Source organism: Hyaena hyaena, unplaced genomic scaffold (genome assembly GCF_003009895.1).
Source record: "Hyaena hyaena isolate Hyena2069 unplaced genomic scaffold, ASM300989v1 scaffold_1256, whole genome shotgun sequence".
Classification (NCBI taxonomy): domain Eukaryota; kingdom Metazoa; phylum Chordata; class Mammalia; order Carnivora; family Hyaenidae; genus Hyaena; species Hyaena hyaena.
Window position 1 is genome coordinate 376220 of NW_024081878.1, and position 26247 is coordinate 402466.

General features: G+C 36.0%; 1 protein-coding gene across 1 annotated transcript in view; it reads right to left on the bottom strand.

Moving 5' to 3' along the window:
* LOC120224774 (arf-GAP with Rho-GAP domain, ANK repeat and PH domain-containing protein 2) overlaps positions 1 to 26247 on the bottom strand; it is a gene marked incomplete at its 5' end in the record, with an annotated part of 120794 nt that overhangs the window by 24507 nt on the left and 70040 nt on the right. The window contains 3 exons of the mRNA XM_039223039.1: positions 1223 to 1362; positions 15644 to 15772; positions 24095 to 24212. Coding sequence (XP_039078970.1) covers positions 1223 to 1362; positions 15644 to 15772; positions 24095 to 24212 — 387 coding nt within the window. The remainder of the gene's footprint in view (positions 1 to 1222; positions 1363 to 15643; positions 15773 to 24094; positions 24213 to 26247) is intronic.

Here is a 26247-nt window from a genome sequence, read left to right on the forward strand (position 1 = left end):
TCATTCTACATTTAAAAGAATTGCAAGGTGTTATTTGAATCTTGAGGCAGTAGAGATGTTACTATATACATCCCTGTAACCACCACTCCAAACTGGATAGAGAATATTTATTTCTATAACCTTAGAAAGATTTCTACTGACTCCATCATCTTGTTTCTGCAACAACCTTTCTCCACACCTCAGGCAGACACTTTCTGACTTCTATCATCATGAATGGTTTTACCTGTTCTTAGACTTCTTGTGCACAGACTCCTATAGTACTACTTTGTATAAAGCTGCTTTTGCTAAACAAGGATTCAAAGATTCATCCATGTTGTTACATTCATTACTATTCATTCATTTTTACTGCTGAATAATATTCTATTGGTTAAATATATCATTTTTTTACTGATGATGAAACATTTGGAATATTTCCAGTTTTTGGATTTTAGGAGTAAAACTGCTTATGAACATTCTTGAGCAAGTGCTTCTGTGAACATAATACCTAGAAAATGAGTGGCTGGATAATGGGGTAGATGTATGAATAGTTTTTAAAACTTCCAGTTTTACACAGTGAACTAGCAGTTTATGAGGATTTTAGCTGATCGACATCCTTAGTCATACCAATGGGTGAAAACAGGGTTGTGTGGTTTTCATTTGCATGCCCATAGTGGCTATTATGTTGAGCACTTTTAGTTCAATGGTTTATTGACCATTACTACATGGTCTTTCACGCACTATCTATTCAACACTTCACCACAATTTTTATTCGGTTGTCTTTTTATTGTTGATTTGGAGTTCTATACATTCTGGAAATGAGTCCTTTCTCAGATGTATGTACTATGAATATATTTTTCTTGGGAGTTGCCTATTAATATTCTTAGTGATGTCTTTGATGAGCATGCTATATATATATATATACACACATATATACAGCATATATATACACACACATATATATACATATACATATATATACACACACACACACACACACACACATATATATTCAGGACTTCTCTGCACTAAAAAATGAGAAGTGCTCAGAAAGGTCATATGAAGTTCTTCAGGGTGTTAGTGTATTAATTTCATATTCCAGAGGCTGCAGGAAATTGTCAGTTTACCATGTGTTCTGTTTACTACACGTCTTCACTGCCAAGAGAGGACTGAGAGAGGCATAAAATGAGAATGCTAATACCCACATAAAAACACACATGGGTTCAAATACTAAATATACAAGTACCTTCGAATCCTTGTAGAGAAAGAGATACCCATCTCGTAAAACAATATACCGGTCTTGAAACTTATTTCCAGACAGTATTTTAGATGGTTCTTCTTTAATTTTCAAGACTCCTTCTTTGATACTTTCCAGGGCCCTCCTCTCTGTAAAGTACATTACTTTTGTAAGTTAGGTACATTTTCATTTATTTGGAGTATAATACAAAACATTCTCTATTTTCAGTTTTGATAATACAAAATAATAACTTGTTTCTTACCATTAAGAAGCCTATGGTTGATTTCAGAGAATACCATGTTTCAGGATATTTATATCTATTTATAATATACAGGCCTGCCTATGCTGTTCAATTGGCTATTGGCTAATGAGCATTGAAATGTGGCTAATCTCAACTGAGATGTGCTATAACTATAAAATATAGGCCATATTTCAAAGACTTAGTACAGAAAAAGGTAAAAATATCATAATTTTGTAATATTGATGACATGATAAAATGATAATTTTAGATAATGTGAGTTTAAATAAACTATATTAGTAAAAATTAATTTCACCTGTTTCATTATATCTTTTAATGTGGCTACTAGATAATTTAAAATTACATAATTGGCTTGCATTGTGTTTCTTCTGAACAGGTCTTGAAAAATCAATGCAAATACACAGTTTAAAATGGAAGCCTCTTCCAGGATTCTGATTCAGGAACCTAAGAATTCTCAGGGCACTAAAGAAAATTCTGTACTTATGAACCAAGTAAGGGGGGGAGGGGGAAGACAGAATTGCTAAGGCAGAACATTTATCAACAACTCTATTTCATGTGTAGTACAGCCAGAGTCCCACATTTAAAAATCATTTCAACTAATTTTATAAAAATACTTTTGGTAAGAATACCAAACTTGTATTTGGATAAACATATCATGTGTAAATTTATTAATACACCTCCAGTCTAAGACTTTCTCCTTGAATTTTAGATGATATTCAACTGCCTACTTGAGAACTGAAGAGCAGTAGGGGGGGAAAAGAAAGAACCTTAAGCCAAACAGCCATGACATGGTCATTAAGCTGTCAACTTCTGCTTTTCCTGGAAAATAAAGAGTAACAACACATATTCTGCAGATTACTGTGGGCCTTGTATTAGAAAAGACCCACAAAAAGATGTAGGCTGGGACACCGTATCAGACTAGGACTGTTAGCAATTTTCTGCTAGTCAGGTGATACAATTTTTAAATAATCATGCGTGGTATCTAAAATTTACAAAATAAGTTGAATAGTTTTAGAAAAAAGAAATCTTAGTGTTAAATCTAACAATTCCTTGGTTTAAAGAAAGCCTGTACTTAAAGAGCAAAGACCACACAGTGGCCCATGACTATAATTAGCATAAGAAAATAGAAGTTAAAATACCAGAAATAGGTCCTTGTAATTATACCCAAATATGAGCATGGCATGAATATCTGGAAGCAGAAATCCCCAAGAGTAATTACATCACTGATTCTGCAAACAAATGTAATTCACAAACCCCAAGAGTTTTCATGATACATTTACTGGCCACATAGAACATTCTCTGAATCATACTATCATAGTAAAACAGGTTCTTTTTTGGTAGTTTGAGACTTTAATTTCTGAACAACACTGATAAATTTTCTCTTTTCATACAATCGCTTAATATTCAATTCCATAGAAAAATATTTCAAATGATAGAACTTTTCCAATTAAAAGATTTGAAAGAAGATCTATTATAATACAACTGGAAGGTCAAGAAAAACAAACATATAAAACAAATATCAGTGAAATTCATATTACATCAAAGCACTTCATTTCTTCAGGAAGTATTAAGGGTCTAGTATGCACTTGGTTCTAGGAATATACAGCCTTGAAGACAAATGAGTTAAATATGGGCTAAGAAATAAAGCTGTGTCTACGAACAGAAGTGAGCAATTCAAAAAACGTTCAGTAGGCTTAGTGATTCAGATGATTTAGAACAGGAAAGTTGAGAATGGTAGTAATATCATTAGTTTAGAAACAGGCAATTCTTCTTAAAGTTTAAACTATAATCAAGATGCAATATATTGATACTATATTTTGCTTAAACCAAAGAAATTCCATTTTACAGTTTTTTTTTTTTTGTTTGTTTTTTGAGGGAGAAAAAAAGAATCTTAATCAGGATCCACACTCAATGTGAAACCCAACATAGGGCTTGATTACATGACTCTAGGACCATGACCTGAGCCGAAATCAAGAGTCATACACGCTCAACTGACTGAGCTACCCAGGTGCCCCTCCATTTATGCATTCTAACTGTACTTTTTCATTTACATTTTTGTCCAAATGAATAATCCTTTCAAATTTTACCAGTAATCATATGTCTACTGCCTAAGCAAACCATTTGTAGGTCAAAGAGAAAACAAGCTTAGGGAAAAAATACTGTTGCCGTGGTTGGGCTCATACTTGTTAAAATTTATCTTAACGTTTACATAATTGAGTATATTAGCTATATCTTGCAGCATACTTTAAGGGACTCAGGAGGAGGGCTTAGAGACAAATAAATGTGAAGAAGGAGGAAAGAGTGAAAAGACCTTTGAAATATGAAGTTTGCAATTATCAAGGACTTTAAAGAATTTTTAAAAGCTCTCACAACTAAATTCTGTCTGCTCTCAAAATGTTAAAACAGAAAAATTACCCACTTATGTAAAGGGCAAAATGAAGCTACATGCTCTAGGGGACACTGTGTGTGACTCAGCACATCATGAAACTAAGGTTATGAACTAAATGGCTTCCAATCCTTCACTTTTCCAAACCTTTCCAGTACTGCTTGGTCCCTCAACTGTGGCATACTTCACTCTCATGTTTTCACTGGCCCCTCTTCACCCCAGGTAGAAAGCTTACCAGGATCCTCTGCTTCAGGGGAGTCTCACTCAGCACAAAGTTCATGCCAGCTATGTCCAACTGTACCTCCTGTTCAGACCCTGTCCAGGTTTGAATTCAACTCTAGTTTGTCAGAAATGTAAGTTTTATTCTTCTGCATGTCTCTTCTGAGCTGGAGTTCAAATTTCTGCTTTTCAGATTTTTGCAGTGGGCTTTCTGCTTCATAATTCTTGAGATTCCGGCCAGTACTCCTGTCTCCCTGCCATGGTTTGGCTTCACAATTCCATGAGATCTTGCTATCTCCATAGTCCTTCACAGAACAGTGATTTTTTAGATGACAGTCATTTTTTTTTTTTTTTTAAGCTCCAAACTTCAGAGCACTAGTATTTCTAATGCCATATAAGCAGTCTTTATGGATACAACCCTTCCTATAGCTATTCAAAACACACTGAATCCTTCTGATCCAATAAAAAACAATGGTTTCATATGTCAAATGATTGATATCCATGATATCAATCTTACCCATGGTGTAAGTTAATAAGCACGGAATACTAAAAAAAAAAAAAAAAAAAAAAGTAAATAGGAAAGAAAAACATAGGACACGCCATGTACATCTGCTTTAAATTGAAAAAAGCTGACTAAAGGAAATGGTTAATGAACTAAAAGATTTGGGAAAATCATCTAATGTATTTGCAAATATAACAAATGTGAAGATTTAATGCACTCCCCTAAGCACTTAATTCCTTCAGAGAAAGATTCTGGGATGTACCCTAATGGTTACAATTTCCTTTACTACCTTTGTCTTTCATTCTAACAAAACTCCAGCATTCTGTTACATCTAGAGAATCATAAATGCCTCTCCCCTTCTTGTTGATTACTAGGACATGGAAGAAACAATTAAGTTAATCAACCGTCTTTCAAATTAACACTGGGGTAAGGGAAAAAAAAGTCAGTATTCTTAGTTGTGCTATAATTTTGTTATTAATTAGAAAGGCCCTTAAAAGTCACACGTATGAAACAAAACAGAATGGCCAAATTTATTTAAACAGACTATCATATTATTGGGACGATGAAACTGATGATAATAAAAAAAGTTTTTCCAAAGCATTTGAAAACCACAAGTTCTTATACAAATGAACAATTCCTAACTAGTGGTCCCTAATCCCAATGAAAGAACTCATCATAGAGGAGGTGGATGGATCCTAGGAAGGAGAAGAAGATGCAGGGGCAGAGAGAGAGCGAGGGAGAAACATAAATCCAGGAATGGTACTTCTAAATTATATACTCCTCCTTTATCCTTCATGTCCAGTCAGCTAGCAAGTCAGCCATTGTTCTTTGAGAATTTCTCTCTAGGGTTCAATTCTATTTTATTCCCAATGCCATCACTCTAACCCCTGCCTTTTCTACCTACTTCCTGGGGATTCCAAGATTTTATAACTCCGTGCCCTTTGTTCTAATGGCTCCAGGAAATAATTCCAGATATGTGTTATGCAAATGCTATTTTAACACATTAATCCCCCCACCCTCCACCTAGTTTAAAACCTTGTTTTTCTACTGTTTAATGCCTTACTTTTCTATCATTAAAAGTCTAAACTCTGAGGCACCTGGGTGGCCCAGTCAGTTAAGCATCGGACTCTTGACTTTGGCTCAGGTCATGATCTCACCATCCTGAGATTAAGACCCATGTCAGGCTTCCTGCTGGGCATGGAGCCTGTTTAAGATTCTCCCTCTTCCCCACACTCTCCCTCTGCCCCTCCCCGGCTCACACAGTACACTCTCAAAAACAAACAAACAAACAAACAAAAATGGCTAACCTTTTCCTGACATTTAAAGGGCTAATCAAACTAAATTTCTCCTACCCATCTCTATAAAATATTAAATAAAAATATGTTTACAATTCAGTTGCTCAAAATATACTGTTTGGAAAACCAATCCTCATCTCTATGGCATGTCTCAAGTTGATCACCTGAAAAAACTTGAGAGAAAATTCCACTCTCTTTGCTTCTATGCAAATTCTATCCCACTTCTGTACCCAGTTCTGTACTTATCCACAAAGATTTTTCTAACTATTCTAGTCCACACTTGTTATTTATATCCCTAAACTCTAAGATAAAATTTAGTTCTCAGATGCATAAATCATATGTGCTTAATAATTTAGCTCTTAGGTACGATAATTTCATATATGCTTTTTAAACAATGTGTGCTTTGGATTTTTCTTCCCAACCTACATGAGAGCTGACACAGCACAGTGGCTAAGGGCACACTGTGAAGCTGGGTTTAAAAAACAACCATATGGGGGTGCCTGGGTGACTCAGTCGGTTGAGCGTCCGACTTCAGCTCACGCTCAGCTCACGCTGTTTCTCTCTCTCTCTCAAAAATAAACAAAATATTTAAAAAAAATTTTAAATAACAACCATATCCACAGGGGTGTCTGCGTGGCTCAGTTGGTTAAGCATCCAACTTAGGCTCAGGTCATGATCTCACCGTTCCCCAGTTCAAACACCATTTGGGCTCTGTGCTAACAGCTCAGAGCCTGGAGCCTGCTTCATATTCTGTTTCTTCCTCCTCTCTGCCCCTCCACCATCTCAAAAATAAACAAACGTTAAAAAAAAAAAAAAAAGACTACCACATCCACTCACTCTCAGGCAGTCATCTATGAATCTCAGTTTCTTCACCTGCAAAATGGGAATACATATAATACCCTATGCATTTGGTATGTGAAGTGCTTAGAACAGTGCCTGGCATGGAGCAAGCAGTATGTATTTTTCTCTGTACGCTTCCAAAGGCCTGATGATTTATAGACTGAGTTTATTAAGAGTTTAAAAAACTAAAATCTGATTTATCCTTGATTTCAGTCTAGTGGGTGGGTTAGGACAGAATCTATGGACTGGATTTGGAGACATCTTTATTCAAATGCCTGCTCTGTCACTTGTAAGCCAGTGACCCTGGAGGAGTTATGTAATGTCTCCACGTCCTCACTTCTCCATGTGTAGAAGATCTGGTTAAGTTCTAGACTAAGTAGGCAGAATAAATGAGCTGGTGAATGGAAAAGCATCAAACCCAGCATCTGGCACAGAGTAAATGCACAGTAACTAAAATGGATTTTTATCTTTTATATTTCTTATGTATATTCTGAGCAAAACAAAAGAATATGGGGGACAAAAAGCCCATTATTTTTCACGGTAAGCAAAATGAACCCAGCAAACACTCAGGGTTTTCTACCTCAGACAACAGCACAGCCAACAGGCCCCAGGATTACAGTGAAAACATGAAATCATTTCCGTCCAGGAGTCCTTCACAAGGTGACGAAGACTCTGCTCTCATTCTAACCCAAGACAATTTTAAAAGCACAGATTGGGATCTGTCGGCCAACAGTGATCAAGAGTCCGGGGTGGAGGACCTGAGCTGTCACTCCCCAAGTGGCTGGGAGTGCGCACCGAGCGAAGACAGTGGCAAGGACCGTGATTCTGACAAAACTGTGTTTCTCACTGCCTGAACGTGCTCTGTGAAGCTCCAAAATAAAGGACACACGGGAAACACTTTCCAAAAATAAGGGAGCAGTGCAATTTAAAATACACAGTCATTCAAGGAAAAATAAAAACACAGTCTCTATGTGTTTCCCCTCTTTTGCTGGTAAAGATTATTTCTTCAGGGCCATACATTATTCTTCAGAGTCATACATTATTCTTCAGGGCTGAAAAATTCCTTGTTATTCCACCTCTGCCGTGAATTGTAAAGGAGGCAGATGGGCAGTTTCCAGGAGAGATACCCTCTTGAAAATATGCCATGACCAAGTAATACTTGGCAATATTTGCTGCCTAACAGTTAAAAACTTCTTGCAAATTAAAAATTAGGTGAATTTTCCTTTGACACTGATTATATAGAATCATGTATATTCCCCCTTTTTTGTTTTTTTGCATAGCTGACACACAGTGTTACATTAGTCAGGCATACAACTTAGTGATTTGACAAGTTCATACTGTGTTCACCACCATTTGTCCCATTACAACACTATCACAGTATCACTGACGATATCCCCTATGCTGTGCCTTTTATTCCCAAGACTGTTCGTTCTGTAACTGGAAGCCTGTACCTCCCTCTCCCCTTCCCCCATTTTGCTCAATCCCCCCACCTTTCCCCTCCCTTCAGGCAAACAGCAGTTCTCTGTATTTATAGGTATGCTTTTGTTTATTTATTTGAGGTTTTTAAAAAAAATTTTTTGAAGGACTTTGAGGGTATTATGCTAAGCGAAATAAGACTGAGGAAGACAAATAACCATAAGAACATGTATATTCTTTTTACTGGAAGGGAGCAGAAATTTCTGACATATTGTGTTCCCTGTATGACATTCCCTTAAAATGAATTTTAGTAAAATTTAGTTCTACAACTGAGTAGAAACCAAACTGGATAATAGCTGCTTGAAAGTAATCCATTTTTTAGGAAAACCCAAATATGTCCACGGACTCATTCCTACTCTATTTTCTTCTGCGTTACTTGTACTGAAGAAATGATACTTAATTGAACTAGCAGCCTGTTGACATCCTCCCACAATTAGTCTCCATAAATGAGAAAAACACAGATATAATTACTACTGAAGGACTGACTAGGAAAGTGCCAGAAATTCCATGCCATTTTACTGACAATGCAGCAAATTACAGAAAGTGGAAACCACTTTTCTATTTCTATTGTTATACTGAATTATAATAAACTTTTAGAAATAAAATTTAGTATCACAGTGTTGTTTACCATACTCTTAACAAACACACAGATAATATTTTAGACTTTCCAAAGTGTTCATGTACTTTACCTTATTGATCCTCATGCAATTTTTAAAAAATATTTTATTATTTTTTTTTTTTTTAGGGAATCCCTACACCCAATGCGGGGCTTGAAGTTAGAATCCCAAGATCAAGAATCACATGCTCTATCGACTGGTCTAGGCAGGTGCCCCTCATGCGACTTTCTAAAGTAGGAGTACAGGTATCATGATCTCGTCTTATAAATGAGAAAACTATGGCTCACAAAGGTTTTGTGGTAGGATTAGGAAACGAATGTCCTAGAATTACAATGTAGGTCTCTTAACATCTAACAAGGAATTCTGTTTTCTATACTGAGGCACCTGTAAATAATGGTCATGGTGCATCACGATCACCACCCACCATCATTACCACAATAGTAATAAATGTTTAGGGGCCTTTCTTGACCTTGTGTGCCATATTACATTGTTAGATACACTCTTCCCTAAAGCTCAATCCTTTGAGGATTCCATGACATTGTTCTTTGTTTTCTGACAATCTTTCTGATTGTTCCTTCATATGCAGGGATCTCTTAATAGATCCGTGCCTTACATGCTAGTAATTCTATGCTCAGTTCTCTAATGTTCTTACTTTAACACTACATCTACATGACCTTACACTCTCCAGAAGCTAAAATTATGCCCCACATGTGCTCCCTAGCAATGAGTACTGAGATCCCTTCTAAACATATACTAATGGACACTTGACAGAAAACTAAAACTCCAGACATCCAAACCTGAATTCACTGACCCCAACTCTATTTCATCCCAAACAGCAACTTCTTCTATTCTCCTTATCTTAATGTCTCATCGAATCAAGAAACTGAGGACCATATGCTGTTTCTCTACAATAATACATTGCTAATTTCCTTTGGAAAGCATTCCTTAACTATCTAGATAAAGCCTTAGAGTTTGCTAAGGCTTTGAAATTCTGTCAGCACTTGCTCAGTTACAAAATGTTACTCATTTACTTTAAAAAGTTTACTTAACATGTACTTTTGGTGAGTAAAAGAAGACACAGTATTGTTACAGAGGACAACAGGTGTAAGAAAAACTAAACAAGTAATGATATTTTGTTGAATAAGATACATTGAGTGTTAGAAGAGATGTCAATGATCAACTAATTGAACCATTTTTCTGTGCTTGAAAGCTCTCCATAAACTTCCTGGCCTATAGCAGTCATGTACTGCATGATGTATTTGTAGTCTTATAATTTAAATAGACTTAATACACTGAGATTTTCTCTTCCTTGTGGGTAAAGATAATGCTTAACAACCTTTAATTTTCCATAGTAGATTCCTGGGAGGTTCCTAATAGAAACTTACCAGTTGGTTTTCTCACTATAGAATTTTAACATTAAAAGATGTCAGGAAATTCATGCTTCATGGTGAATATCAAAGACTATCATCAGTTTTCAAGAAGATACTTCTATTTGAAGTGGATTAGGCTTACCTTCAACTTTGACACACATTTGGATTTAAAAAGATTTGATGGGGAGTGGATAGTAAATTCTTTCAGCGAGACTATGATTTATGGACTCATAGTATTTTCTGAAATAGTACGAGTCTGGACTTTTATTTTCTTAAGTTAGTTCATAGTGGAGGGTTCAGCTTTCCAGGTCTGTATTTGCCAGAAGCAGTTGCATTTTGAACCATTCTAATGCAAATTTAATTCCAAAGCATCTGTCATATGTAGCAATCTAAATTTAGAAACCCACAGGGATCTGCATTTGAGTTACATCTTGTACCTTAAAAGTATTTCTTCCCCATTTAGATTATTAAAACTGGATTCCAATGTATCACACTCAATTGGGGGTAATTTTAAAGATCTTTAATGCTGAAAATAAGACTTCAGCAACATAAAATTATTTATTCTGGAGCCTTACAGAGAGTATACTTTTATGGTTTATTTGGGATAGAGATGTTGAAGCTTAACTCAATATAAGAGATAATGATAACAAAAGACGGTCTAATGAGATTAGCTATGACAAAGTTAAAATGGAAATTTAAATGAAGTTTTATTCTTCTTCCTATCGTAATGTCTCCGTCACTATCATCTTTCTTTTCAAGTTAGTTAACTCCTCATTACAATAATGGCAATAGCACAAAATGTTTCCAAGAATAAAATGCTGCTTTTGAAGAACACAAAATTGATTTCTAAGTAGAGGCAACAAAATTTATTTACTGTCATACACTTCTATCAAAGTAAAGTATGCTACCTCATTACCTTAAATGAATGAGCAGAAATTAAGTGTTGGATTATTCTAAAATCTATTCCTGCCTGTGATGTCGACATTTTAAATTGTTCACGTAAAGTGAGAAAATTACAGAAATGAAAACCGTCAACTACTCTAAACCCTTAAACCTATTTGATAAAATTCTTGATTTACAAGTAGGTGTTGAAAACCTAATGTTAAACAAAAGTATATGCTTACAATTTGTCACATAAATAAGAAAAACTATCACACAATTAATGAAATGGAACTCATGTAATATACAAACATGCACATATACATACTCATACACACACATATACATTTGTATGTGTAGATACAGAAATAGAAGCAGCAATAGGTAGGGGGATGGTAACACCTGTGGCAAGGAGGCATGGATTACGGAAGGACAGCGTGCAAAGGATGAGGTAGTGCTACCATCTATCTTCACAAAATGTTAAAAACATTAGCTATTCCCTACTGAGAAAAAATGTGGTTGCTACCAACTACCCTTGTTTCAAATTTTGCTAATTTCCACTTGGCCCCCTGGGTAGAATAACAAAATCTCAAGACAGGAAATGAAATCCGTCACAGTGTTCCATTTCTGCCGTGAAAAGCAAAGTCTTTCAGAGAGGATTCCAGTTTTTCTGCTAACAAATTGACAGGGAAATCACATTTGATTTGCTTTCATTAGTTTCCTTTTAGATCCCAGTTTTAAAGAGTAATGGATGTAATGAGTGGAGCAGTAATTTTGTAGTAGGTGGTCACTATGATTGATTTAGGAGACATCTGCCCAGACAGAGACAAAGGAGACTGAATGTCTAACCAACCTAAAATCTATCACAAAACATAGCCCCATAAGAAGTATTTATCAGCTCTTGGTTGCTGCAAGTCACAATTATAGGGAAAAAAATCATGACTTAAGAAACTGATTTAACATTGGGGTACATGTGCTCCTATGCCTCAGCATTTCTGTATCCCTTGGGTAAATTCCTAGCAGTGCTATTGCTGGGTCATAGGGGAGTTCTACTGTTAGTTTCCTGAGGAAATAAGTCAGGCAGAGAAGGACAAATATCATATGTTTGCACGTATAGGAGGATTAGGAGGAACTTGACGGAGGAACAAGGGAGAGAAGAAGGGCGGAAATGGTGGGGGAAAGGGAGAGAGGCAAACCATGAGAGACTCTTGAATGCTGACAAAAACTGAGGACTGATGGATGTGGGGGGGAGGGGGAGAGGGGCATGGAGGAGGACACTTGTGGGGATGAGCACTGAGTGTTATGTGGAAACTAATTTGACAATAAACTATTTGTAAAAAAAAAAAAAAAACAAAAAAAAACTTTAAATATCCAAAAAAAAAAAAAAAGAAATTGATTTAAAAGATAAACAACAGACCAGAGTTGTTTTAAAATGACAATCTTAAATTCACACAGATGTAGACCCAACCATAATGAAAGAGATTATTTTGCTTTGAAAATCTGAATATAAATCAAGCTCTAATTAAAAACATTTATAAAATTTTTATTGGATAGAAAAAAAACAAAAAAAAACTTTTTAAAAATATGTACTGCATAGGTACTCCTATTTTTGACCAAAAATATATAACTACTAATACGAAATGGTCCAATTAATGTATTTGCTGATGCTGTTACTCTAAAACCTGACTTTTTTTTCCCCCCATTTAAAAAGAAATCATTTCCTGGTAGAAAGAACTACAGATATTGTAATAACACGCTGCATATTGGTTTGGCAAACTGAGGGAGGGATAGTGCAGGGGGCAGGCATGTGTGTTATGGCTCCCACTCCATTATAAAATGAAAGAGATGTGAGTCACAAAAACATTTGCTGACATTTTACCCTAGAGCATGTTTCGTGCTTGGGTTCTCCAGTCTGTATGCAGATGTTTTGTCTAGACCTTATAGAAGCTTGATCCTTTCACACCACAAGGACACAGTCATAACCGCATAAAGAGGACACACAGGACTATATGAAGCATCATTATAACATCCAATCTTCTGACCCAGTTGTGAACATAGCCAATGCACAGTATGTCACTATACCATTTCTTTGTGTCCTTAAACAACCTTAAAGATTTCTACTCAGATGCAATTGCTCTCAACCAGCACAATATGTTTGCTATTTTCTTTTCTTTTTTTTCTTTAAAGATCAACAGCACTTAATGGTATCCATGTGTTGGTTATCCCTCACTCCTTCCTGCACAAAATTTACTTTTTATTCCACAGCCTTTAAGATCTTATTCTTGTCTGTTCTTATTCACCTAACCAATCCACCAACATTCAAACAAGACTGAAGGTAGTATGTCTAGGAAGGGTTTCAAGATTTTTTGCAACACAATGAATTAGAGATGTCCTGCAATGTCTAATGGATACTGGAAAAAAGAAAAGGAAAATTCTCACCAGAAAAATAAAAACAATTCCTGAAAAGATGATTTTCTAAAAGAAAAGAAGGCATGAGGACTTATTATATATATACATGTATATATTTCATAATGTTGACAAGACTTGCTTGATAAACTCAATATTTTTTTTTTATCTCAGTGTCAAAATGAAAGAATAACAGAATTTAAGAGCTAGAACAGATTTCACAGATTATCTAAATCCAATATTCTCAATATGGGCACCACGGGTGTTCTGAGCCAAATACTTCTTTGTAAAGAGCTGTCCTATGTTTTATAGGATGATTACCAGCATAGCATCCCCCATCTCTACTCACTAAATACCAGAAACACCACCCCATGTATTTGAGTCAGAAGTACCTGGAAACACAGCCAATGTCCCTTGGAGAACAAAACTGCACCCCCCTGAGAACCACTACTCTGTGACATCATAGTCATGTCTGTAGGAGTAGAGAAAATTTGTGTTGCAATCCTTAAGAGGTGTAGGTATGTGGTCAAAAACATATACAGTTATGATAAAGGAATTTAAAGTAAGATAAAGGTTTCTAAAAGGCTAAACGTCTAAAGCAAGAAGAATAACACCTGTTCGGTTTATTGAAATGCATGTAAGACGAGAATGACACAGAAGTAGTTCAACTGTTTGCCTTTTGTAAAAATGCTTTCACGTAAATATAACATACAAAGGACAGACATATAAGATATAAAGGACATGTTATGGACAATGTTTGTGCTCCCCAAAATTCATATGTTGAAACCCTGCCTCCTGATGTGATGGTACTAGGAGGTAGTGTCTTTGGCGGTAATTAGGACTGGATGATCTCAGAGGGTGAGCCCTCGTGATAGGACCAGTGTCCTAACAAATCACGAGAGAGCTTGCTTCTGCTCTTTGCTCTCCATTCTGTGAAGATACAAGAACAAAGTCTGCAACTGGGAAGGAGGCTCTCACCAGAACCAGACCATGCTGGAACCTTCATCTCAGACTTTCAGTCCCAGACTGTGAGAAATACATTTCTGCTGTTTAAAAGCCCTGAGTCTATCATGGTTACAGCTGCCAGAATAGACTAGGGCACTGTCATGAAATAAAAAATTTATCAGATTAGCTGTGGTACAATTAAGCACTTAAAGATCTATGGCCATTAGCTGGAGATCCTGAAATCCTTCTGAGGTTTCCAGCATGTAAGAGCTGTACATATATATAAAATTAAACCAAAGACCAATCTGTTCTCAAATCCAATATTTAGTAACTGTCTGATCTGGGGCAAATTACTTCATTTTTCTGCACTTCTCTTTCCCCATTTGGAAAATTCAAATCACAGTTTGGGAAGTTTAAAGAAATTTAAATGAGCTTTGGTAGGTACAGAGCTCGATTAATAATATGTGATTAATAAATACTAACAGCTACTATTAATATCAATTATAAAAGTTATAGTGAAGTTTATCTTCCAAAACTTAAATCCTTTGCTTTCAGCCTTGGTTTATGTACAGTACTGGCAGTAAATCTTCTTCTAATTTGCCAGTTGATGACAATACAATAGATGAATCAGTTTCAAAATAAAAGTTTTCTGATACGTCACAAAGGTTCAGAGACTGTCCTGCATGTTTGCCTTGTGCTAATTTCTTCCACCTCAAATATGTACGTGTCTTCTTCCAGATGGATGGCAAGTATCCTTTTTGGGAGTGCATCATTTTGTACTTTTTCTTCACCAGTATCACCCCAAAATAAGTGAGAATTACACTCAGTTTCAGAGCTATACAACTTGCACTTCTTGAACACCCAGAGAACTTTCAAATGGGAACATAATTCAGGAAGAAGAATCATCATCTATCTAAAGATTAGAAAGACACATAATATTGCAAAAAAAAAAAAAAATTCCTTTTAAAAATATATAAACCACTCCTTCCTAAAACATTAATTTGGGACTATCAAACTAGGCAGTATTGGCAGCATGCTACTTTCCAGGAAAATCTGACTCTGGCACGAGGTTCTCTGTCTCTGTGTTCTTCTTCCTATTCTACAATTCTGTGTCAAGTGGATTCTGTTTGCAGCTTCTCATGTTTTACATTACCAAACAATCCTTGAGTTATAATAATTATCCTGTAGCCACTTGAATTGTCTATTGTAGTTGCAAGGTGAAATAACAACACCTACCATTATATTGTCTGACTGTGTCAAGGGCTAAGAACCTCTTCACCACAAGATAAGCAGAGCCAGGTTCAGCTAGTGAACTCCACCGAAGCACCTGTTCCAACACATTTTCTGTGTAGTGAAGAGGGCGTTCTGCAAAAAAAAATACCAAACTGAAAAAAAAGTAAGTTACCAGCTTTTATACATTTTTAAAAATCCTTTATGAAAGATGTGTATGCAACAAAAAAATATAACCATATCTTATGTTACACAATAATAATAATGCTAGGACTACATACAAGAGAGCCTAACACATGGAACACCATTAAGCATATGATGAAATTTACTGTATAAATGAATCTGTGCGGGGACATTTGTTATCCAGCTAGTAAAAAAAAATTCAGAGGTGCTATCCTTTAGATGAAATCTCAGAAATAATGTTATCCTTTTCTAAGAGAAATCCATTTCTTACTCTACTTTTTAATTCAGAAAATATTATGGCTTGCTTCTGGGAAGCTATATGTATATGCAAGTACTTAACTGAAAAAGGACTAGCAAAGTTAATTTTGTTCAGTAGCAAGTAATAACCTTCATTCATCCCAACATGATTAGCATGTTATAATATCTGATTAATACCAATGAACAATTTATAGCTGATACTATCTTAAGTCAATTAACATGGAATTATAAAATATGCCTAAGGGGCACCTGGGTGGCTCTGTCGGTTAAGTGTCTGACTTCGGCTCAGGTCATGATCTCATGGTTCGTGGGTTCTAGCTCCAGACAGGGCTGCTGTCAGCATGCAGCCCACCTGATATCCTCTGTCTCCTTCTCTCTCTCCTCCTTTCCTGTTCTTGCTCTCTCTTTCTCTCTCTCAAAAGTAAATAAACATTTAAAAATGTTTCTCAGCGGAGAATAGATGAAAATAATCATAAAATACTATATCATTTATACCTATTAGTGAAATATTATGTGGCAATATTATATATTAACTGTTGATACAATAGGCCAAAAGCAAGAAGTTAATTATCTTAAATATTTCACCTTGATAAATACTCATCCACAGGTCTTATTTTAGGCAATCATATATTTAAATGTGTTACAAATTCTTAGCACAGAGTTAAAAAAAAAAAAAAAAAAGGACTGGTTTTAGAATCACAATGAAAGTTTTATAGTAAAGTGTTTTTCTTGATCAAAATATGACAGTCAGTTAATAAAATGCTAGAACAGAAACATATGCTAGAATAAAAGAAATTCAAACCATCCCATGGTACCCTGAAAAATGGATAATTGAAATAGCAAGAGCATCAGCTCTAACGTAAAGATGCTGATGAAGCTTTCTCAGGATCATAGTTGTATATAAGTCAATTCAACTCTTTCATCCCTTCCTAAATACAAAGAGCACAGGATTCTGGTTTTTCATTTTCAATTAAAGTAAAAACACTAATGACAAACAAAGAGCATGTTAAGAGCATCATACTTATATAGGAACTATGATATAATTAGCAATACAATCCTAAGTAAAAAGACCAAATATATCACATCCCCTTAATACTGATCTCCCCTTGCTATGACCTCAGCATTCCCAAATGTATCAATAATCCCAGGTCCACAGAAGAATACAAATTTTTCTGCTGCCAGTGTAAAGAACCAGATTTCTGCTTTACTATTCAGTATTTATTGGAGCAAGCCCACTCATTATGACAATAACAATACAAAAAAAAATTTTAAAAAGCAACAAGCCCATACATCTTAAAGACAAATCTACATCTTGTGTGAAATATATCCCTTTCTACACAGCAGACTGCTAAGTACATAAGAGACATTTCTATGGCGGACTATAATTAACAGAAAATATTTGGAAATGAACCAGCAGACAAAAGTCTTTTCAAAGTAAGCTAAAATCTTCTGTGCTCTTATCAATCCCATTTGTCTTCTCGTCTTCAAGTAATTTGTCAAAAAGGTTTGACAAAGATCATAACGTCCTATAAATTGTCAAAGTTATAAATTTAATTGTTGATTAATCCATTAATGGTTGTCTTCTATTAATGGAGGTTATAATTAGAATTAACTATATTTCTTTAAAAAACAACTAATTGTAGAATGAGTACTCTCTTTACATTTGACACGATGTAATTCTTGGTTCCAGTACTTGCAATCTCTGGGACACTGATACCATTAACAGCTGTCATTTCTGGAATAACCGTGTATCAGATGATAGGTATACCAGATTCTCTGCATCGATGATCACTTTTCATCCTCATAGCACTCTTCACTAGGTATCATTCATATTTTATATGTAAAAGAAAATGAGGCTCAGAGGGTTGACTAAGGTCAACCTAAGGTCAAACAGCTGGCTCAAGTGAAGAACAAAGATTTGAATCTCAAAAATATCTGACATGAAAATCCAGTATTTTTAAATACTGCACTTAATTTTTATTTTGGGCAAGTATGTAGACTCCCACATAATGATTTTCTTACATGTAATTTGGAGAAAAAGGTATCGACTCACCAAGATTTTTTTGAGTACCAAGCATAAGTAGAAAACAATGTCAATTTCACACCTCCTTCACTTTCCTACCCTTGGTGACAAGATGGTAAGGATTTCAACATCTTGCACTTAATGAAACTGATGAGCCCACAGTTGGCTTAGAGGTGAGAATTCTATTCCCAACTGGAAAACAGTATCTGGATTAAAATAAAAGCTCATTCTTCTTATCAAATTAAATCGGTAATGAAACTTCCAAGTATCGGAACATTTGTATTAAAGAGGGTCCCTATTATAAGTAAAAACTACAGCGGTAGCTCTAGTAGTGTTCTTAGTGATATTGAAATCAAAGTATAACTGACACCACAGATATAGAAATACAGATTTGCAGAAAAAATTGTTAAGTATGTTTTTCACATCAGTATAATAATATGACATACTTTAGAGAGTGAAAATCCTGAAGATCCAAGTTCCTGCATAAAAACAGAGCTGAAGCATGGGATGAAAAGGTTAAGTATTTATTAGACTATTAATGCTACGTTTATAAAATGGCATTAAAATCCACTTTAAGAGATAATAGGCAGGGGAAATTGAGACATCAAACACTGCTAGAATAGAAATTCCTACAAATAAACAAGTTTTTATTTATAGTTCCATTTGTAACCATCTGTCATGATAGATTATATGGTATATATGTCATCTGGCATTAGGCATTACTAGGAATAAATAACTCGGTTGTGTACTATCTATAGCATAAAAATTGTTGAAAATTCACTATAGTTATTTGAGAAGAACAGGTTATGGAGGAGGTTATTTAGTTAGATAAATCACATTATCAATATCTTTTTTTAAAGTTTATTTTGAGAGACAGAGAGAAAGAGCAAGAGCACAAGTGGGGGAGGAGCAGAGAGAATTGGAGAGCGAGAGAATCCCAAGCAGGCTCCACACTGTCAGCACAAAGCCCCGATATGGGGCTCAAACTCACAACTGTGAAAACATGACCCGAGCCAACATCAAGAATCAGACACTTACCCGACTGAGCCAGCCAGGTACCCCTCATTTTCCGTATCTTAAAATCACGCTCACAGAATCAATCTGGCCTCTTTTGTTAAAAAGAGAGAGCTATCCATTTTCCACTCGAAATAACAGGTGTTGTCCTTAACTTTCTGCAGTAATGACACAGGATTTCCTGAAACAATTATGATTCCCCCAATAGTTAAATTCTTAGTGTCAAACTAAGAGTTCTGCAAGTTTTCTCTGTCCTGTCCACACAATCAGAGGGTGAAAGCATTTTTGTGTCATCAGAAGGGCTGGAAAGAACTCTGATTAAAAATGAACAGATCTTGCATATCACAGTAACTCTTAGGAAGAAACAAGAAAATGTTCTGTTATGATATTGCTTCAGAGACAGCAACTGCCTCAAAAAACTTGAACCTCTCTCAGTGAAGACGCCCACTTAAATGAGGCCCCTTGTGTGTTTTTTCCTTCTTCTTCCTGTGTGTGAAGATGTGAAGGCCTTCTTCTTCCTGACGTGAAGGCCTTTCTGTTTGAAGATGAAGCATTAAGAGAAGAGCACACTTTAAAAGATTATCTCTAGATGAAGGTGGTGAGCCCTTCAGGGGAGGTTTCAGCTTGTTTTAATGACAGGCAGCAGTGGGTGAAGGATACTTGGCATCTTTCAATGAATGAAACAAGAAAGACTTTTTCTCTACCCAGTACAAATGTCTAATGTCCCACCAGACCTTCATTTAAGAGGGAAAACCAACTCAGAAATTAGCTGAGCCTAGAATTTAATTCAGCTTTACATACGCATTTTCAAAACATTTATATGGTTTTAATAGGACCTATTTTTCCATCGATCTGACTACCAATAAGCAAAACAAGAGTTGTCCACCATTTGCTATGGTCTGAAATGTCCTCCTCAAATTCATACATTGATACCTAATTCCCAATGTGATGGTATTAGGGGGTAGGACCTTTCAGAAATCTTGAACACAGACCACTTATGAATGTGATTAGTGCTCTTATAAAAGAGACCCCAAAGAGCTCCCTTCCACCATGTGGGAACACAGGGAAAAGACAGCCCTCTATGAAGCTGAAAGCAGGCCGCCACCAGACACCAAATCTGCTGGTACCTTGATCTTGTGAAACTTCTCAACCTCAAGAACTGTGAAAAAGAATTTCTATTATTTATAAGCCCCCGGTCTATAGAAGTCTGCAATAGCAGTCTGACTGGACTAAGACACCATCTCACCAATGACAGCAATGATGCTAATGATATATGAGTCACAAATTGACATGCTTTTTCTATCAGTCTGCTTTGGTACCTGTCATATCCAGGGCAATTCCATTTATAGGTTTGAGAATCTATTTTCATTATCCTCAACCATACAGGGGTGTCTGAGCATTTATATAACATATTTTCCTCTTATTTTTATATAACAAGGGTATTAATTTTTTTTAAGTAAATAGAGTATCTCAGGAGAGTAAGGGAGCATTAAAAAATATTTATTATAAAAGGGGCACTGGATAGGAGAGGGTAGAAAATTTAGTGTCACCTAAAACAAAATGCAGCACTTCTGGTTCACTTACCCTCTACCTCTCTATTTATCTCTCAAATTATTTTTGGTTACTTGGGGGATTTATAATTACAATGGAAAAAAGCAGCAATTCTCTACGGACATTCTTCCTACCAACTACAATTTTGTGACTGCCAATGCCTTCACTTTTAGCTTCTTTTTATATTTCGCTTTATCTCCCCTGCATGCTACTAGAAATAAAGCTTTTAACATTTCAGCAGGTCAGGTGGAACACACAGGTTCCGTCTGCTTCAGTAAAGCCAGCACATTCACCGGCCCCTCTGCTGCTTTCCTAGCACTGCTCCTTTAGAAGCAGTTAAAATGATCTTAGTTTTCTCCCCTGGAGAATTCTACTTAAAGAGTCGACCAAATATTAAAACCATGCCAAATGTGAATTCTTAACTTCACCAAATGTTTTCTTTCTTGGTGTACACGGGGTGCTCTTTTGATCATTTATTTAGATATTCATGAATCAAAACAACTTGGGGTCTCCTAAGTGTTTTTATATTTTTATCAAGATAACTTTTTTATTATCAAAGTTTATTTATTTATTTTGAGAGAGGCAGAGAGAATGCGAGTGGGGGAGGGCCGGAGAGAGAGAATCCCAAGCAGGCTCTGCACTGTCAGGACCTGATGTGGGGCTTCAATTCACGAAACCATAAGATTGTCAGGTCAGACCGAAACCAAGGGTTGGATGCTTAACCAACTGAGCCACCCAGGAACCCCAAGGTAACTTTTTTTTTTAGGTTAGAAGAAACCAAAAGACAACAAAAACAAAACAAGAAAAAATCCAACTGAATCCAATGTTACTCCAATTTGTGGAGTACTAATTGTCATATGCAAGTTAATAAGCAGCCATTTTCAGAATTAGCAACCCTTCATTTTCCAAGATGAAATCTAGTAACAATGTTTCCAGATGTACTGCAATCTCTCTTCTAGTTATCAATAATTACTTCCTATCTTCATTCATTCTGCTAGATCCTCTCACTCAAGAGGACTGATGCCCAAAGACACAGGGCTCAAATGATGTGACAGAAGGATGCATTTTAAATCAGTCCTTGAGAGAATAAGGGTGTTGGGAAGAGGATGCCTACCCCCAAATCTATGATCCATTTTTTGCTGTGGATGTCCTCATGAACACAACAGAAATAGAAGCATATAGGAAACAATCAGCTGTCTACGAGCTAACCTGGCCTTGAGAACTCCTAGTGATTCCTAATCTATAAACAGGAATTACTTTTCATGTACCTTCTACATTTGGATACATCGAATCCAAAGAGCAGCAGTCCAAGTCACTCAAGTCCAGAATGCATCTATTTTTATTCCACTTCAGTTAAGATATTTGTAGGGTCTATTCTAAATCAGTGCACTGTACTAGAGGTAGTGACAGATAGAAAGGTCTAAAAAATACGGTAAATGTCCTGAAAAACAAATGTTCTAGGGCAGAGGAAGGCAGATACACATTACTATTCTACAAGTCAGATAATATGCAGTGTTATGGATCAATAAACAAATAATTAGAAAAAGGTCAATGGGAACTATGTTCATCTAAACATCATCACAGAAGAAGGAGTATTTGAACTAGATCTTGAAGGATAGGCAATAAGGACACAACAAAAGGGTTTTAAACAGTAGAACAATAGGATCCTATTTGTGATTTAGAAAGATAATTCTGGCCATAATACTGACAGTTGTCCTTTACTTAAAATGACAATAAAGCCAGTAACCTAACCTTTTCCTTAAAAATTAAACAACAAAAATCAAAAGACGGGAACACCTATATACCGTATAGTAATAAAAAACTATGCTTTACTTATTCAGTAGATTTTAATTATACGGCAACTATAAGTAAGGCACTAGTCAGACCCTAGGGACAGAAAAAAGAAAGTCCCTCCTTCCTTCCATGGAGCTCTGAGCAAGAGAGACAAGGTGCAACGGAACCCTTAGTATGGGTTTTAAAGGAGGTAAACTGGTGGGCTAGTTGGGGGGAGAGTAAAGATGCATTTGGGAAATACTACCTCACCCTGGTTAGGCAAGCACAAAGAATGGAAGGGATTATCTATAAAGAACATGTAAATTGAAAAAGATGCCAAAGGAGATGGGATCAGCAAAAAGCTACCACTTAGGGGATAGACCAAGGACAAACTGACAAATAAAAGGAGTACAGACCAAGAAGGACAATCCAGGCAGTATCAAATACAGAGTGAAAGACCTTCAAAAGGAAAGAGAATAGTCATTAGTAATAACTCTACAGTGAGGACAACGGAAGCCTGAAGCAAATCAACTGGGTTTGGAAGCTGGGGTCACAATGGTCATCTGCTAAACTACCTCCTGCAAATGGGGGAGACCAAATATGGGGGGACACAGCGTGAACCAACACCAAGCCATGGGAAGTACTGAATCTTGACAATATTCAAAAATTATTTTATTATTTTAATATGAATCAGATTTTTAAAGAATTATGCATGACAAAAAGAAAGATATGAAAACATAACGACAGACTAATGAGAGACAAAGTATTTGACATCCCATTTCATTCTAACATTGATTACAACACTCCTACGAATGCACGGTAGGGTATTTCAATGTTGGATTTTAATTTTTATCTTGAGCTTGCAGGTGGCAAGATTCTACTTTTGGCAGTGTGACAACTATACTTGAAAGGGTCCCAAGACCTTAGTAGGTTGCATCTAGACAGATGGTCAAGGTACAAAGACATTCTGCATCTTTTTTTTTTTTTTTTTTCCCTAGAGGTCCTTAAAACTAATGACACCTAGAGGTGTCATTAGACTGTAAGGCTTATTCAGCATCTGACTACTGGGACAGTCAAGGTATTTTAAAACCTCTATCCTTCCGTGTCTGAAATAATATATGACAAAATATCTGGTCCACTCCACTAAGAGAGATGAAAAGAGAAAACAAAAAACAAAAAATAGATAATAATCTATTTTTTATTTAATAATATTTTTGTTTAAAAAGCCTTTTTTAGCTTTTTTAGCTTTAAAAAAGGCTTTTTAAATAAATAATCTTTTAAATCAACATTGTTTTTGTTAAAAGAGCAGCATATAGCAAATGAGATGGATGGTTACAGTGCCATTTAGAATAGTTACAAATCAAATTGCTTAACCTTATTATAAGCAAAGGCCTATTTCTTGAAGTAGCAATATGGATGTCCAATGCTTTGCATTATATTTTCATAGTCAATAAAATAATTATTTAGATGAGTAAAATCATAGGAGGGCAAACTCAAGTGGCAATGACATAGAACACATGCACTGAAGTAGAAGGGAATTAAAAATGAAGAGGTTAATCTTTAAAAACCACAAAATGTCTGTACTTTCTTGGCACAAACATAGTACTTGTTCATACTATAAGGAATTTAAGAATCCTTGCATGAAAATCACTTACCTAGCTCTTCATTTTCAATGACTTCAAATGTGGCCCAGATATCACCTTTCACAGGAATTATGTTCTTTATTGCTAATATATCATTAGTTAATTCCTCTGCTTCCATCACAGGAGAGATCTATAAGAGCAGCAAAGTTTCTTCAGAATGTACATCAAATAGAGAAGTAGCCATATGACAGAGTCAACAGTGGGCACCCCATCCACCAACTTAGGACATTCTAAGTTTCTTCCTTAGTATGTTTACTTAGCTTCTCTAAGCACACAGAAAAAAACCAGCCTGTTCAGATCTTCTCCATAAAATAGAATACATCTTAATGTGAGCACATGAAGATATTACAATATAGGCATGATCAAGAACAATGTTTTTTTTCTCAATCAGTGAGCAATTAGGGAGAAAAAAATGTACCTAATCATACACAGAAGAACCTTCACCAGACAGTGAATCCAACAGCATTCTAGGAGTAAAAAATTTCACTCATCAGTTCTATATCCATGAGTTCAAAGTGGTTTGGTTGATTCAGTCTGGACCCTGAATTATACACAGTCGACTACAGCCTACTGTGCCAAAAAGCCCCACAGTCTTAGTGGTCTGTGGTGTGCCCTGTCGTGCCAAGTGACAGATGGCGAGGCCCCAACGTAGGCTGGGGCCAGGGCTGCAGGACAGAGGGCAGGGTCTGCAGTGCCAGCCCTGAGGCCAGGTCCACAAGGGTCCCCAAGCCTGAGGCCGTGGCATAAGTGCACTGTCTTTCTCAGGGACTTTGGGGTTTTTGATTTGTTTCTTCTTGTTTTTGCCAATCTTAAATGCATACGGGACAAAAGCAAGCTGGCTTTCTTCAATTTGAATTTAGTTATAACGGTACACAAATAGAAGATGTTTTAAACATGAAGATACTGTGACTGCAACCTAGTATGCACATTTTCAGTAGAAGTATGTACTTATTTGAAAATTGCTTCAAACAGGAATGTGCCATTACCATTTCTCCTGTCCATGACCAATCACAGGCAAATCGCACATATGTAAGTAACATAAGAACACTTTCCATTACAGGTAACTCATACCGTCTATTTTCTAGGCTTCATGGAATTTAGTACTTTCTTTGGAAAATATTAATGATACAATGAAGTCCACTATCTTTTAAACAGTGCAATGAAATATAATCTTAAAAGAAAAAAATCTCACTATCTGGGCAAAGTGGAAAACTATAGTAGAAACATCAGATGAATCATTTCAATAATGCTGTTCATCTGAATGGCTCTGACATTTTTTAAGAAGCATAACTCTTTCTTAAAATAATAAATTGCTGAGAAAGCAAACTGTGCAAGAGAGGCAGGGAGTGCCTCAGTTTGACATGGAGTGGAAAACCGAACTCCATTCTTTGTCCCAAAGGGCTCCCAAGGACAGGGAGCTCCTAGAACCCCACATGGCACACTTTGCAAATTATTACCCTAAGGAATATACAGATGAGTATGATGAGCATCAGGGTAGGAATCTGATGACCATGGTATGCATTCTGGCCTTAACACTTTTAATTGCAAGTTTGCATTCATGTAAACTTGAGACATTTCCTGCTTCAACTATCTCCTGGTACTGAGGTAACAACCAACTGAAATAAATATAACTGAATAGTTTTCTAAAGTCTTAAGCATGAAACAAATGTTAATAATTATTTTTACAGAGAAGCTGGAATTCTTGTAGGTGAAACTAGGCAGTCCTTTATGTGCATTTGCTTAAAATAAGAATTTTGCTCAATTATAATAACTTGTGTTATGGCCTTTATTAGTTAAGACAAAATTAAAATGAGCTACTAAAGAGTGTGTGTGTAAGTGGAACTAAGTCATGTGCTCTGAACACCTCCTCTAGCATTAATGATGGATGTGTGCTGATTCTCTGTATTACTTCTTCGTGTCCCCTATGATCAACATACCACCACTGGCATAGGAAATCCGATGTGGTCAAGCAGTGGCAAGGCTCCTGTGACTTAGGAACAAAACTTATTACTATAGCAGTTCACTCCATGTTCTAAGTGAGTTAACCAGTGCCATAGAGACATTATAATCATTTAAAAATATAAATTAATAGTTACAATGTATTTAACAAAACTGAAGTCCAGAAATACATAAGATTCTGTTTAAATCTTGGACTTTAGATGGCA